This window comes from Marmota monax, unplaced genomic scaffold (assembly GCF_021218885.2).
Source record: "Marmota monax isolate L192 unplaced genomic scaffold, Marmota_monax_Labrador192_F-V1.1 WCK01_AAM20220418_F8-fsc00098, whole genome shotgun sequence".
Lineage (NCBI taxonomy): Eukaryota > Metazoa > Chordata > Mammalia > Rodentia > Sciuridae > Marmota > Marmota monax.
The window spans coordinates 4,600,742-4,613,070 of NW_026694639.1; the positions used below are offsets into that span (position 1 = coordinate 4,600,742).

Sequence of the window (12,329 nt, forward strand, 5' to 3'; positions counted from 1 at the left end):
GCTTAACTCTGAGGAAGTTGGAATGGGAGAAAGGGGATGAGTAAAAGATTTTTACTTGTAACACTTCTGTTTTGTTTTTTACTATAAGCATAGATTTTTACAATTAAAAATAGATTAACTGCAAAATCTGATTAGTTTAAGGTGAGATTTATATGTGAAATGGTGAGATTTTCAGTGTACAGTTTGAGCTTTACCAAATATTCAACTGTATAGCCAAAACTCACCTGACTCAGGAACTGAGCATTTTTATCAGCCCAGAAAATTTTCTTGGATTATGCTACCCTACCGGGAAACTGCTGTTCTGATTTCTGCCATTTCTTGATTTTTTGAACTGGTCAACTACTACAGTAGATCTGTAGTATTACAGATATATCTGTAGGTCTTTTTTTTTTTTATATTTATTTTTTAGTTGTAGTTGGACACAACACCTTTATTTCACTTGTTTATTTTTTTATGTGGTGCTGAGGATCGAACCCAGGGTCTCGCACGAGCAATCTGAGCGCTCTACCACTGAGCCACAACCCCAGCCCCATCTGTAGGGTTTTTGAGGCTATACTCCTTATGAGGATACAACATTGCTGTTGATAGGTTCAAAACTTTGCCACTTCTCATTCTGTTGAAATAATTTTATTCTTCAGATTAATACTTTTTAAAATAGGTAACATGTAGTAGGTTTTCCTCTTTATAAAAGGCAAATTTATTGTAAAATTTTAGAATTATACATAAATTAAAAAGTTACTATTTAATTTTATCTAATTTCTCACCCAATTTTGATTATCTTAGCATCAAACTCATATTTTTCCAGACAGCTTATCTTTACAACTGCACACCTGAATGCATGTTTGCATTCATTTGTATATATTTTTAGAAAGAAGAAAATCTTGTGTGTAATGTTTTGCAATTGTTTTTCTGTTATTTAAGACTCTGTTATGGATATTTTTCCATGATATAATTTTCTGTGATTTATGTATCATTATATTATTTTAAATAGCTATATATATATAGTACATCTTATCATTGAGCTTAATTTTTTCAACCGTCTGTTGAAAGACATTTAGTTTTTTCCTGCTTTTCACTGTTGCTAAGTGTTGCATTGATTATTTGTGGACTTGCCTAAGCGTGTGCGCAGAGTAAATTCATACTACATGGAATTCCTGGGTCAAAAGTCTGTGCTTGTTTTGGTCATAGACTGTTTTATTTAAAAAATTTTTTAAAAATACTTTTTTCTCCACTTTTTGTTGATGCACTATAGTTGTACATACGGTGGAATTTGTTGTTGCATATTAGTTCATGCACACAGTGTAACAACATAATTTGGCCAATAATGAATTGTTTTAGAAGTGGCTCTCATAAATAGTGTAGCACATAAGTTGTCTGCCTCCTCTGTACTTTGCTTTCCTTATCTCTACTTATCTCTAAAATGGAAATTAAAAATACTTTCTAATCATAGGATTGTTGTGAGGCTTAGAATAGTTCATGGTACATTGTATATATTCAGTAAATGTTTGCAATACTTCTAATTTTTTATTTCATATGTTTTGCTTTTTTGCATTCAGTTCTAGTTCACTTTTGTATTTTGTTGCTGTTCTTCCTTTTTAGATGTTCTTTAAGCTTATTTAAAAATAGGCATATTTGAAACTTTATTGTTCATATTTATGTGCTTTTTTTGTACTACCCACTATAGGGTCTGTGTTTAATGTTGACTGAATCTTTTTTACTTGTAACTCATGAATGAACATGGTTGCATTCTAGTATGCCATTTGCTAAAGAATGATATAGAATGTGGTGAAGAGAAAGCCTATACAATTAATTTAAAATTTTTTTTCAGAAATAGTTTCATCAGATATTGTTATAGCACAGCTCTAGTCTTGGTGAGCAGAGCTGATTGAAAAATGTAGGTTCTCTGTGAAAGTTTGTAGTTCACACTGTTTTTTGTTTGGAGCTTTAGTTAATTGTGTAGTTAACTGAGGTCACAAGAGTACTTAGAACATTGTATCTGAAACATTTTTTTGCGGGGGTGGTACTAGGGATTGTCCCCACAGGTGCTGTACTACTGAGATATATCCCCAGTCCTTTTCATTTTGAGGCAGGGTTTTCTTTCCCCCTTATTTTAAACTCATTTGAATGAGAATCTCTTGATACGTTGTTGAGGCTGGCCTCAAATTTGTGATTTTCTTGCCTCAGTCTCCTGAGTTGCTAGGATTACAGGCATGCACCACATTGCCTGACTTCAGTTTGTAATTTTAAATTCTATATTTTCTTAGTTCTCCCTTCATTAAAATTTCAACACAATATTTCAAATAGGTTAGAATAAAATTTCCTGTTTTTCATAATTGAATACATATCTCTTGATCCAAATGAGGCTAGATTTGCCTTCTTTAGCCAGCTTGATTTCCATCTTTTAAAGTTTCTTTTTCACCAATATCAGTACTGTTTTAGTTCACTGCTCACAGTTCTGGAGCCTAGAAATCTGAGATAAGGTGACAGTGTTCTGGTGAGAGCCTTCTCCTGGATTGTAGATGACTGACTTCTGGTCCTATCCTTACATTGTGGAAAGACGGTGAGCCCTCTGGATTCCTCTTATGAAGGCACTGATCCCATTCATGGGATTCTACCATCTTACCTAATTATCTCCCAAAGTCACCTCCAAATATCATCACATTGGAATTAGGGTTTCAGTGTGGATTTTGGATAGGATGCACAGTCAGTCCATAATAAGCACTTTAAAATTTTAATTTATATGAAGCCATAAGGTAATCAATAGAATTTCAAAGTAATTGCATAAAGACTGCTGGTTAAATAAAAATGGCAGTCCTTCTGAAGAGAAATTGGTTGGCATATAACAGTATCACTTAATATCAGTTTTATCCATCTTCTGTTTAAAGGGTTGTTAAAATGTGCAGTTAAAAATAAAAAGTGCCACAAGAAAAACAATTTTTTTTTTTTAAAAAAGCAAAACAAAGATAAAAAGTGCCATGTAGTTTGTTGTTTGTTTTAATGGGACATTCCCATAATTGGTTTAATTTCTAGTTACTTCATTTTTAATCATTTTTAAAATTTTTTTTAGTATTTATTTTTTTAGTTTGACACATACCTTTATTTTATTTATTTTTATGTGGTGCTGAGGGTCAAACCCAGGGCCTCACACATGCTAGGCGAGTGTTCTACCGCTGAGCCATAACCCCAGCCCCTCATTTTCAATTATTTTAATAGTTAAGAAATTTTTTAAAATTTGTTAATGGACCTTTATTTTATTTTACTTATTTTTATGTGGTGCTGAGAATTGAACCCAGTGCTTCACACATGTGAGGCAGGTACTCTACCACTGAGTTACAACCCTAGCTCTTAATAGTTTTTTTTTTTTTTTTTTTTTAAAGAGAGAGAGAGAGAGAGAATATTTTAACATTTATTTTTTTTAGTTTTCGGCGGACACAACATCTTTGTTTGTATGTGGTGCTGAGGATGGAACCCGAACCGCACACATGCCAGGCGAGCGCGCTACAGCTTGAGCCACATCCCCAGCCCTTAATAGTTTTAATTAGGTGTCTTTGTACTATTTTTCCTCCAGTTTTTATTGTGTACTATTGCACCTTATTGTTGGTTTACTCAGTAAATATAATTTTTAACATGTTTTATGGCCTATGCCAACTCTTGTATTTCTTCTTTTTTATTTCCTCAGTGTCCAGGATTTCTATTCAGAGAAATAGAAATCCCCTGCCTGGTACATACCCAAAGTCTGAACTCACAGAAGGAAATCTGGTGTTCATCTTAAACACCAGTTTTTTATGGCTTTTAGGCACAGTGAAATACTCTTATCAGTTAATAGTAGGGACACTTCTGAAATCTAAACTGTAGATGCCAGTTAAGGCCAGCCTTATAAGCAGACCCTTCAAAGGGAAACAGGCTTGTTATGTTAACTTTTCTCTGTAGCTATCTATTCTAGAATTCATTATTTTCTCTCCTTAAATTCATAATTAACATTGTAAGGTTCCATTATACAAATTTATGCTGTGGGTAAGGTGCAAGTATTACAAAGACAAATGGTTCATACTTGTTCAGCTTAATGGGAACTGTGGTACAAGTCAGATGATGATTAACATGGTGAAAGTGTAAGTGAGGTGCTATTGGATAATGAAGGACTGAGTAAATAGAAATTCATAAAGATTTTCTCTAAGCAGGTATTTTAGTTAAGCTTGAAGATGGGTAGAAATTAGGCTGATAAGATTAGGTAGGTAAATGTATGCTAGGTACAAAGAAGGCATACCCAAAGATTTGAAATCATAAAAATTCTGGTGGTTCATGATAAAAGAGATCAGATTTGGCTGCTGAATTGATTTTTCAGAAGGTTGGGTGAAGGACAGATTGTAGAAGTTAGGAGAGACAGGTTGTGAAATAGGAAGGATATTTTTAACTAAGAATATTTTCCCCCCATAGGCTCTAGGAGCCAAAGAATTACTGTTACAGTAACAATTAGATCTGTATTTTTGAAATATAATACTGAAATAGTTATACATTAGTGAGTTGTGAAGTCAGTTTTTATGAATAAATGGATATTTATGTCCTTAAAATTTGTATAGTAAAGGGGTTGTTTCATGAAATGATAAAAGTGTGTGTCTACACACATGGAGCCGTGTATGTGGAGTGGATTATTGTATTTGGTGTTTCGTAGGTTACAATCAAAATTTCAAAAAGCTTTCTTAAAAAAAAATGAATTGCAGAGCTGGAGAAGTTAGGAATCCATTTTAGTTTTTAGTTCAACAGTATGGTAAACTAAATAACCGGAATATATTTCTGCTACATATACCTAGGAATGTAATAAAAAAATAAAATGGGTCATACAATGCATAGCCAAGTGACTAGTAATAAAATATTTAGAAATTAGGAATGGAGAGTAATGGGGAAAATAAAGCAGTAAGCATCTAGAGTAATATGAGGGGGGTGAGGTTTGGAGAAAGAATATCACTCGTGGTTTTTATGTTTTGTTTGTTTGGATTGTTTTTTTTTTTTTTTTTTTTTTTTATTTGATACTGGAGATCTAACAGGGATACTTTACCACGGAGCTATATACCCAACACATTTTTTCAATTTTGAGACAGGGTCTGGGTAAGTTACTGAGGCTGGCCTTGAACTTGCAGTCCTCCCGTTGAAACCTCCTGAGATAGTGGCATTACAGTAGTGCACTACTGTATCTGGCCATTTGTTGGTTTTTAAATTTAGAGTCTTTGATTTTTAATAGGGGTTTAACACTGGGGACTGAGATCTGTCTAGCAGTCATTATGAGACAGGAATTAGGAGGTGGGGGCGGTCTCTGTTAGGGTCTAGGTTAGAGAAAAAAATTCTGAGAATGCACTATGGTTCCATACCTCACAAAGGTTTGGAATTCAAATCTTATTACTCAAATGGTCTTGAAATCTACATTCTGGGAAATTGACATATAAATTGGGTCCCAAGTCAGTTCTTCCACTGCTTGGTACAAACCAATCAAAATCATTCTAGAATGGCACACTTTTAAGCCAAGCCTCACACTTTTCTCATCCTTAACAGATAATTTAGGAATCAAACTATCATAGTGAAAATTAGTGTGTACGGTAAACTGCAGAAATAGGATCCCCTAAATTCTAATAGAACTTTCTGGTAGAGGATATAAATCGGTTTTCCTAACTGATTAAAAACAAAAGACTAAGACAAAAAGGTAGAATTGATAAATAATTCATAGAAATATTGTTAAAATTAAGAATTCACTCCTCAAACTAAACTTAGACCCAACTGATACAATTATTGAATTAGGTTATGATTCAGGAAATGATCCAGAATGCAGCAGAGATAAAGAAATTAGAAATATGAAATTGAGATTGAGTAATGGTAAATGGAATGAAAAGACAGCTCATATTTCTAATGAGTCCCAGATGTAAAGAACAGAAATAATGGAGGAAAGAAAATAATGAAAGCATTAAGAATTTTCTAGAATTGATGAAAGACGAATTTAAGAAGTACAAGTCTGAACCCAAAGATAAAAAAATCCATAGCTAGGTACTTCAGAGTGAAACTGTAGAACACCAAAAACATAAAGATCTGAAATAAAGGTAAAAGGCAGGAAACTACACCGGTAACAAAGAGATCATGTATGTGTGAAGTCTGGTGCTAGACCCAAGAAGTCAGTCAAGCTGGGCATGGTGGCACATGTCTCCCAGTGTATCTGGAGGCTGAGGCAGGAGGATCATGAGTTCAAAGCCAGCCTCAGCAACAGTGAGGTACTAAACAACTCAAACCCTGTCCCTAAATAAAATACACAATAAGGCTGGGGATGTGTCTCAATGGTCAAGTGCCCCTGAGTTCAATCTCTGGTACTTAAAAGAAAAAAAAAAAAAGTCAAAATTTGAGGTAGCATTAAATAACTCAAGGAAAGTCAAAGCTTAGGAAGAAGAGGTTTAAACGTATTTTGAGGCAGTAGTTTATAAAGAACAGAAATTTCTCACAGTTCCACTGGGTGGGGAGTCTGAGAATAAGGTGCAGGTGCTTGGTGAGGTCTTGCTGTATTCTCATATGGTTGGGGGGTGTTAGAGCAAGAGAGGTTAGAGCGCCCCTGGTACAAAAAAAAAAAAAAATTGGGGGTCATCTGAGGAGTATAGGAGAGAAAAATATTTTGTGGGACTTGCTGAGTTTGAAGTTACTATGAGACATCTATATATAGCTACCTGCAAGTAATTCAAAATATCAATCTAGAAAGACTGAATATTAAAATTTATGGCTTTATTATTATTATTTTAGTAAAATTGGATCTTGCTATGTTGCCTAGGCTGGTATTAAACTTGTGGGCTCAAGTGATTCTCCTTTATGAGCCTCCCAAGTAGCTGGTACTACTGGCATGTGCCTGATAATCTCAACTATTTGGGATTATCAACCAAGTGATTATTGAAATAATGAACTTGCCAATGGGTAGAATGCAAGGCAAGTAGAGACCATGGTGTGCTTTGGAACTTGAGCTTGAGCAACGTGAATAGGTGGGATTAGGTAGTGTATAGTTGAGAAGTGTAGTGAGATTTGATAACTGGATTTCAAGAAAAAATTATGGGACACAATTCATGTGTGAAATGTCGCCAACCAGGGAAGCTCATGAGAGACTGCTCAGAATTTTTATTGAAGGTTGATCACATTAGTACCTTTGATCTTTGGAAAAAATCTCACCTAATATTAGAAATGATGCCAGATTTTAGTGGCATAAAGAATGAGAAATTGAAAAAAAACCTCAAAAATGCTGTATAGAAAAGATTTATCTGTCTAGATTAAAAAAAAAATCACATTTTTCCATGCAACAATTTAGAAATCTTACTTTCCTTTTCTTCTGTTGTGTTCTCTTCCAATTGATCCTAGTGCTGCACTCATATTAAGTACTGTACCACAGAGCCACATCCTCAGTCCTAGAAATGTTTTTAATTTCTTGCATACTTTTCTGTTTTAGTCTTTGAAAGCAGCAAAAGTGTCACAGTGCAATATGAAAATAGTAATGATTAACAGATTTTATGCCACTCTCCTTCCTTCCACTAGATGGACCTCTTTCAATTGTTTTCTCAAATGCTCAGTTTTTTGTTTTTTGTTTTTTTAACACTATCTCTCTATTTATTCCTTTCATTTCAGCTTTCTCTTGTTTATTCAGGAAAATCGAGGCTAAAGAGATTATTTATATAGAGTTCATATTGAAACATTGAAAATGTTTGTAGGCATTGGAGGAATATTACTGTTAAATTTCTTTTAATATTCATAGAAAGAATATAAAAAGACAGCAGTGTGAAGCCATCGTTGGAGCCCAATGTGGTAGTGCAGTATTAAGAGGAGCTCATGTCTATATTCCAGGAATCATGTCAGCATCAAAATGTAAGTATAAGGTTTAGAGTTCCCTAAAAATCATGTGTATTTTCAAATGGAAAATTTGGTATATTTCATTGAGATGTTGTTCAAATTTACCTTTGTTAGGTATTTTCCAAGCTTAGCATTTAACATAGCCAGTGAGGATTTTACCTGATAAGGTCTAACAAATTAAGCATGCACATAAAGCTTTCTGACAATTGTTTTCTCTCCACATAAGTATTTACATGGTGATATTTGTTTAGGGAGTAATTACTAATTACTGATGAATAGACAGTGTAAGTGAGATTCTGTTTTGTATTCTCAACTCTGTTGCCTTAAAACCTCAGGCTGCTCTCATGTCATTTGTGAGGGTAACATGTAGAACTTGGAATCTGATCATTAGGTTAAATGTGATATTTTTAATTTATTCACTCAGTTGACAGCGTATTGCATATGCTTACTAGGTTAAGACCCCATGGTTAACTGGTATCTTATTGGATTTGAAGTCATAAGACACTGTTTGTTTATTTTTATGTGGTGCTGAGGATCAAACCCAGTATCCCACACATGCAAGGCAAGCCCTCCACCACTAAGCCACAAGTTTTAATCTATTGCAATCTTATTCTTCTCTGGGCTTTGGTTATCTTATATATGAAGTAAATATTTTGATCCACATCAGAATTGTCAGACTACTTCCTGTTGACCAGATTGAGCCTATGTTTGTTTTTGTCTGGCCTTCAAATTAATTTTTTTTAGAAATTTTGTTTTGAGGAATCTTAACATACTTTTTTTTTTTGTACTGGGGATTGAACTCAGGGGCACTGGATCACTGAACCACATTCCCAGCACTATTTTGTATTTTATTTAGAGACAATGTCTTAGCGCCTTGGAGTTGCTTAGTGACTTGCTGTTGCTGAGGCTGGCTTTCAACTCAGTATCCTCCTGCCTCAACCTTGCAAGCCGCTGGGATTACAGGCATGTGTGCCATGCCCAGCTCTTAGCATATATTTTTGAGGAATTTTTTGGAAGGAAACTTAAAGAGCTTTTGCATATTAAGCTAAGATACAAAGATTTACAGGAAATGTTTTAAAGAATGTGAAGTTTGGGGATCATAATTTATATAGAAAATATCTTCCTTTGCTCAGTTGAACATTTCCAATTAAAAGGATGTTTTAAAGACTATTCTTTTATTTTCACTGAAAAATTTCTCCATTTAGATTTATTGTTGGGAATATTTTAAAGCCAAAAGGTAGATTTTTCTGTAAGGATTATATTGAGATAATTAGCAAATTTGAATGGCTTATTTCCACTGTTTGTGTCCCTAGAGACCCTGATTGTAGCTTGAAGAACTTTTTGTTATTCTCCTAAAACATGGGTTAATGTAATCTGGTTTTCTTCCTTTCCTAGTTATGAAAGCTGGAGATGTTATTTCTGTGTACTCCGATATTAAAGGGAAATGTAAGAAAGGAGCCAAAGAATTTGATGGAACAAAAGTATTTCTTGGAAATGGGATTTCTGAACTAAGCCGCAAAGAAATCTTCAGTGGGCTACCTGAAATGAAGTATGGTATCCAGTGCTATGGGAGAAATAAACATCCTTTGAGTGGTTTAAGGATAGTGTACACAATACAAAAACTCAAATGGAAAAAAATTATTTAATCCATAATCCCATGATTTTTTGGAAAAAAAAAATCCCTTTAGGTAAAAACAGTAAATGGATTAAAAAGCCTACATAAGCAACCAGTCACATGCTGATTGTCAAACAATTTTACTTGTCCTTTGAATTTTAATGATTTTTGCATCTTTGAGGAACAGTACTTGCCTTGATAGAGAATGGATTAGATGACTCATCTAGATCAGTTTAACATTCAAATTTTGTGGACAAAAAAGTTTGATTTTAATGCAAAAAAAATTTTCCCCTTGATTCTGGGGATTAAATGAAGGGGCACTCTGCCACTAATTATATCCCTAGCCCTTTATTTTTTGAGACAGGGTGTCACTGACTTGCCAAGCCATGAATTTATTATCCCCCTGCCTTGTTGTCTTGAGTAGGTGAGATTATAGGAGTGCACAACCACACCCAGCAAAAATAAGGTCTTTTAAATAAAAAATTTTATCAGAAAATCAGTATTCACATGAATATTTCTGTCAAAAATTTATGTTTGGATTTGTTAAAGCCATTATAAATATTTCTAAATCATCCCAGTTAGTGAATCTAAAAAAAAAATAAATCCATGAACAATACAGTCTCTTATTTTACTTAGTTCTTTCAGCTTGTTTTAGAATGCTGTAGACATCTTCATTTCTCTAAAGTTGACATGGACATACTAAGATCTCTGCATTTATCCATCTAGAACTGGACCATATCCGTGATTCCTGGAACAGTTTTTCATGTTACAGCAGTTTTTCTGTCTAACTGAAACTCCTCCGAAGAAACAGATTATTGGATTTCCTTTATTTAGATAGTAATACTTTCTAAATTGTGTTCTCCTTACAAGGCTTTGGGAGTATGAAAATCATGCAAATGTCTTCTGTTTCTCTTTGAGTCTGTAATAGGGGATTGATATTTTAGTTCATTATTAATGGTATACTTTCAGTTCTTTTATTTGATGTGGTGGTTCCCACTACTGTGCTGAGTAATGTTTTCGGATCAGTGTTCTGAATGTTTCCTTTATTGATAGGAGTAGAAGGCAGCTATTAAAAAAACCCAAAAAACAAACAACAAACTATTGACTTTCTCTGACAGTGTTTGTGTGCACTCTCTTTCCCCCTTTGATAGTTCTCTGACTATCTTTGATTGCATTGTTTGTCTTTATGAATCACTGTCTACCATGCCATCTGTGTCCTGGCCCCTTCCTGTTCTGATCAGCTCCACTGCCACTCATAAAATGGGACAAAGGTAGAAAAGGTCATATTGGGAATGTGTCAACACTCGGGCAGTTATTCTATAAAAAGGTGATAGAGTGTACCGTCTTTGCCATTGCTCAGCATGATTCTAGGTATTTTTTCAGCTTTCATACAGGTACTGAGTAGAGTATCTTATAAACTCGATCATTCATGAAATGTTGATTAATTAGGTAGACTAAGTTACCATAAGTCAGTTACCAAAAAGATAAGAATGAATCAATAATCAGATGTTCTTGGATATTTGGTTTATTTGAAATACAGAAACTCTTGTGCCTAAATGAAAAACTTATTTAATTTTATTTGATTCTGATGTGTTCTTTTACCCTACTCAAGGTAAACATTCACAAACAGTTCTCAGGACTATTCAAAGTATTTTAGTGTTAAAAATTTTAAAAAGGCAAAGAATTTTATATTTGATATTCTATTTGAGTATGTTAATAGAAATATGTACTATTTAGTTTGTACACACTAATGTTAGATTTCCTCTTTTTCAGAGGTATAGGCATAAGAATGACAGAACCAATATATCTCAGCCCTTCATTTGACAATGTACTGCCCAGTTACTTATTTTTACAGGTAAGTATCTATAGAAGAAAAATATTTATGACATTGAAACATATTTCAGTGGATAACTCTAAATCTCAGTGTTTTTATAAAAAACATATGAAAACATTTCTGGTGGTCTATTTATATATATTTTGATCTACCTTTGATTAAACAAGGAAAATCTGAGTGCTCTTGCTCTTTTCCTTAATACATTTTGAAAATATTTTTCTCTTATTCAAAGGTGACTTAATGACATTAAAATTACTGCTTTCCATCTAAGAATGTCAGTCCCTAAATAATGCACACATTTGATGTTCATTTAAGTGTTCCATTTGTATCTTTTAGTAAGATTCTAATAGTTTAATGATATCAGATTTATGAGATGGATATCAGTTGCAGTAATAAGTCATCTGGTTTACCTTTTCCAGTTTAGTAAGCACTTTCATTCATTAACTCATTCGTTACTATTTGCTGGTTAGATGATGATATTCTCAATATAAGATGAAGATACTGAAAACTAGATCTGTTTTTGGCTAACTTCACACCACTAGTAGTTGGTAGAGTCTGACTACAAACCTAAGTTCAGATGCCATGTGCTTTATTCTCTTCCTAGTACTAAACCAAAGGTATTTACAAATTCGGAGATAATTCCTGCGGTGAATAATCAGAAAATGATTTATATTGTCATCTATTCGCACATTAGTAATAATGTGAAATATTAGACTCTATAACCTAATACACAATGGCTTGTGGATCATTTTTGGTCATTTTGTTTGCTTAGTTTTTGGTTTTTGCTTATTTGTTATATAATCCATTTTCAAACACTTGTGATCATCAGACAATACAGCCATGCATCATTGCTTGCAGCATCTAATACAATATTATTTCTCTCTTCAGTAAAAGAAAGGGCCATATACCTGCTTATCGCATGATTTAGTTTTGACTTTGGAAAAGAGAAAAATCAGTATAGTCCAATTTTTATATATTTGTTGAGACTTATACCAGGATCACTACTTTCCCTCACCTGTAACC

The 12,329-nt window shown here is 33.7% G+C and overlaps 1 protein-coding gene across 5 annotated transcripts in view; it reads left to right on the plus strand.

Annotated features, from left to right (window-relative positions):
- The window catches only part of Nsun6 (NOP2/Sun RNA methyltransferase 6), a 45,008-nt gene that overhangs the window by 8,636 nt on the left and 24,043 nt on the right, over nt 1-12,329 (plus strand). For all 5 annotated transcript variants that reach the window (XM_046423002.2, XM_058572302.1, XM_046423001.2 and 2 more), the window contains 3 exons: nt 7,763-7,872; nt 9,253-9,406; nt 11,246-11,327. In XM_046423002.2, coding sequence (XP_046278958.1) covers nt 7,763-7,872; nt 9,253-9,406; nt 11,246-11,327 — 346 coding nt within the window. The remainder of the gene's footprint in view (nt 1-7,762; nt 7,873-9,252; nt 9,407-11,245; nt 11,328-12,329) is intronic.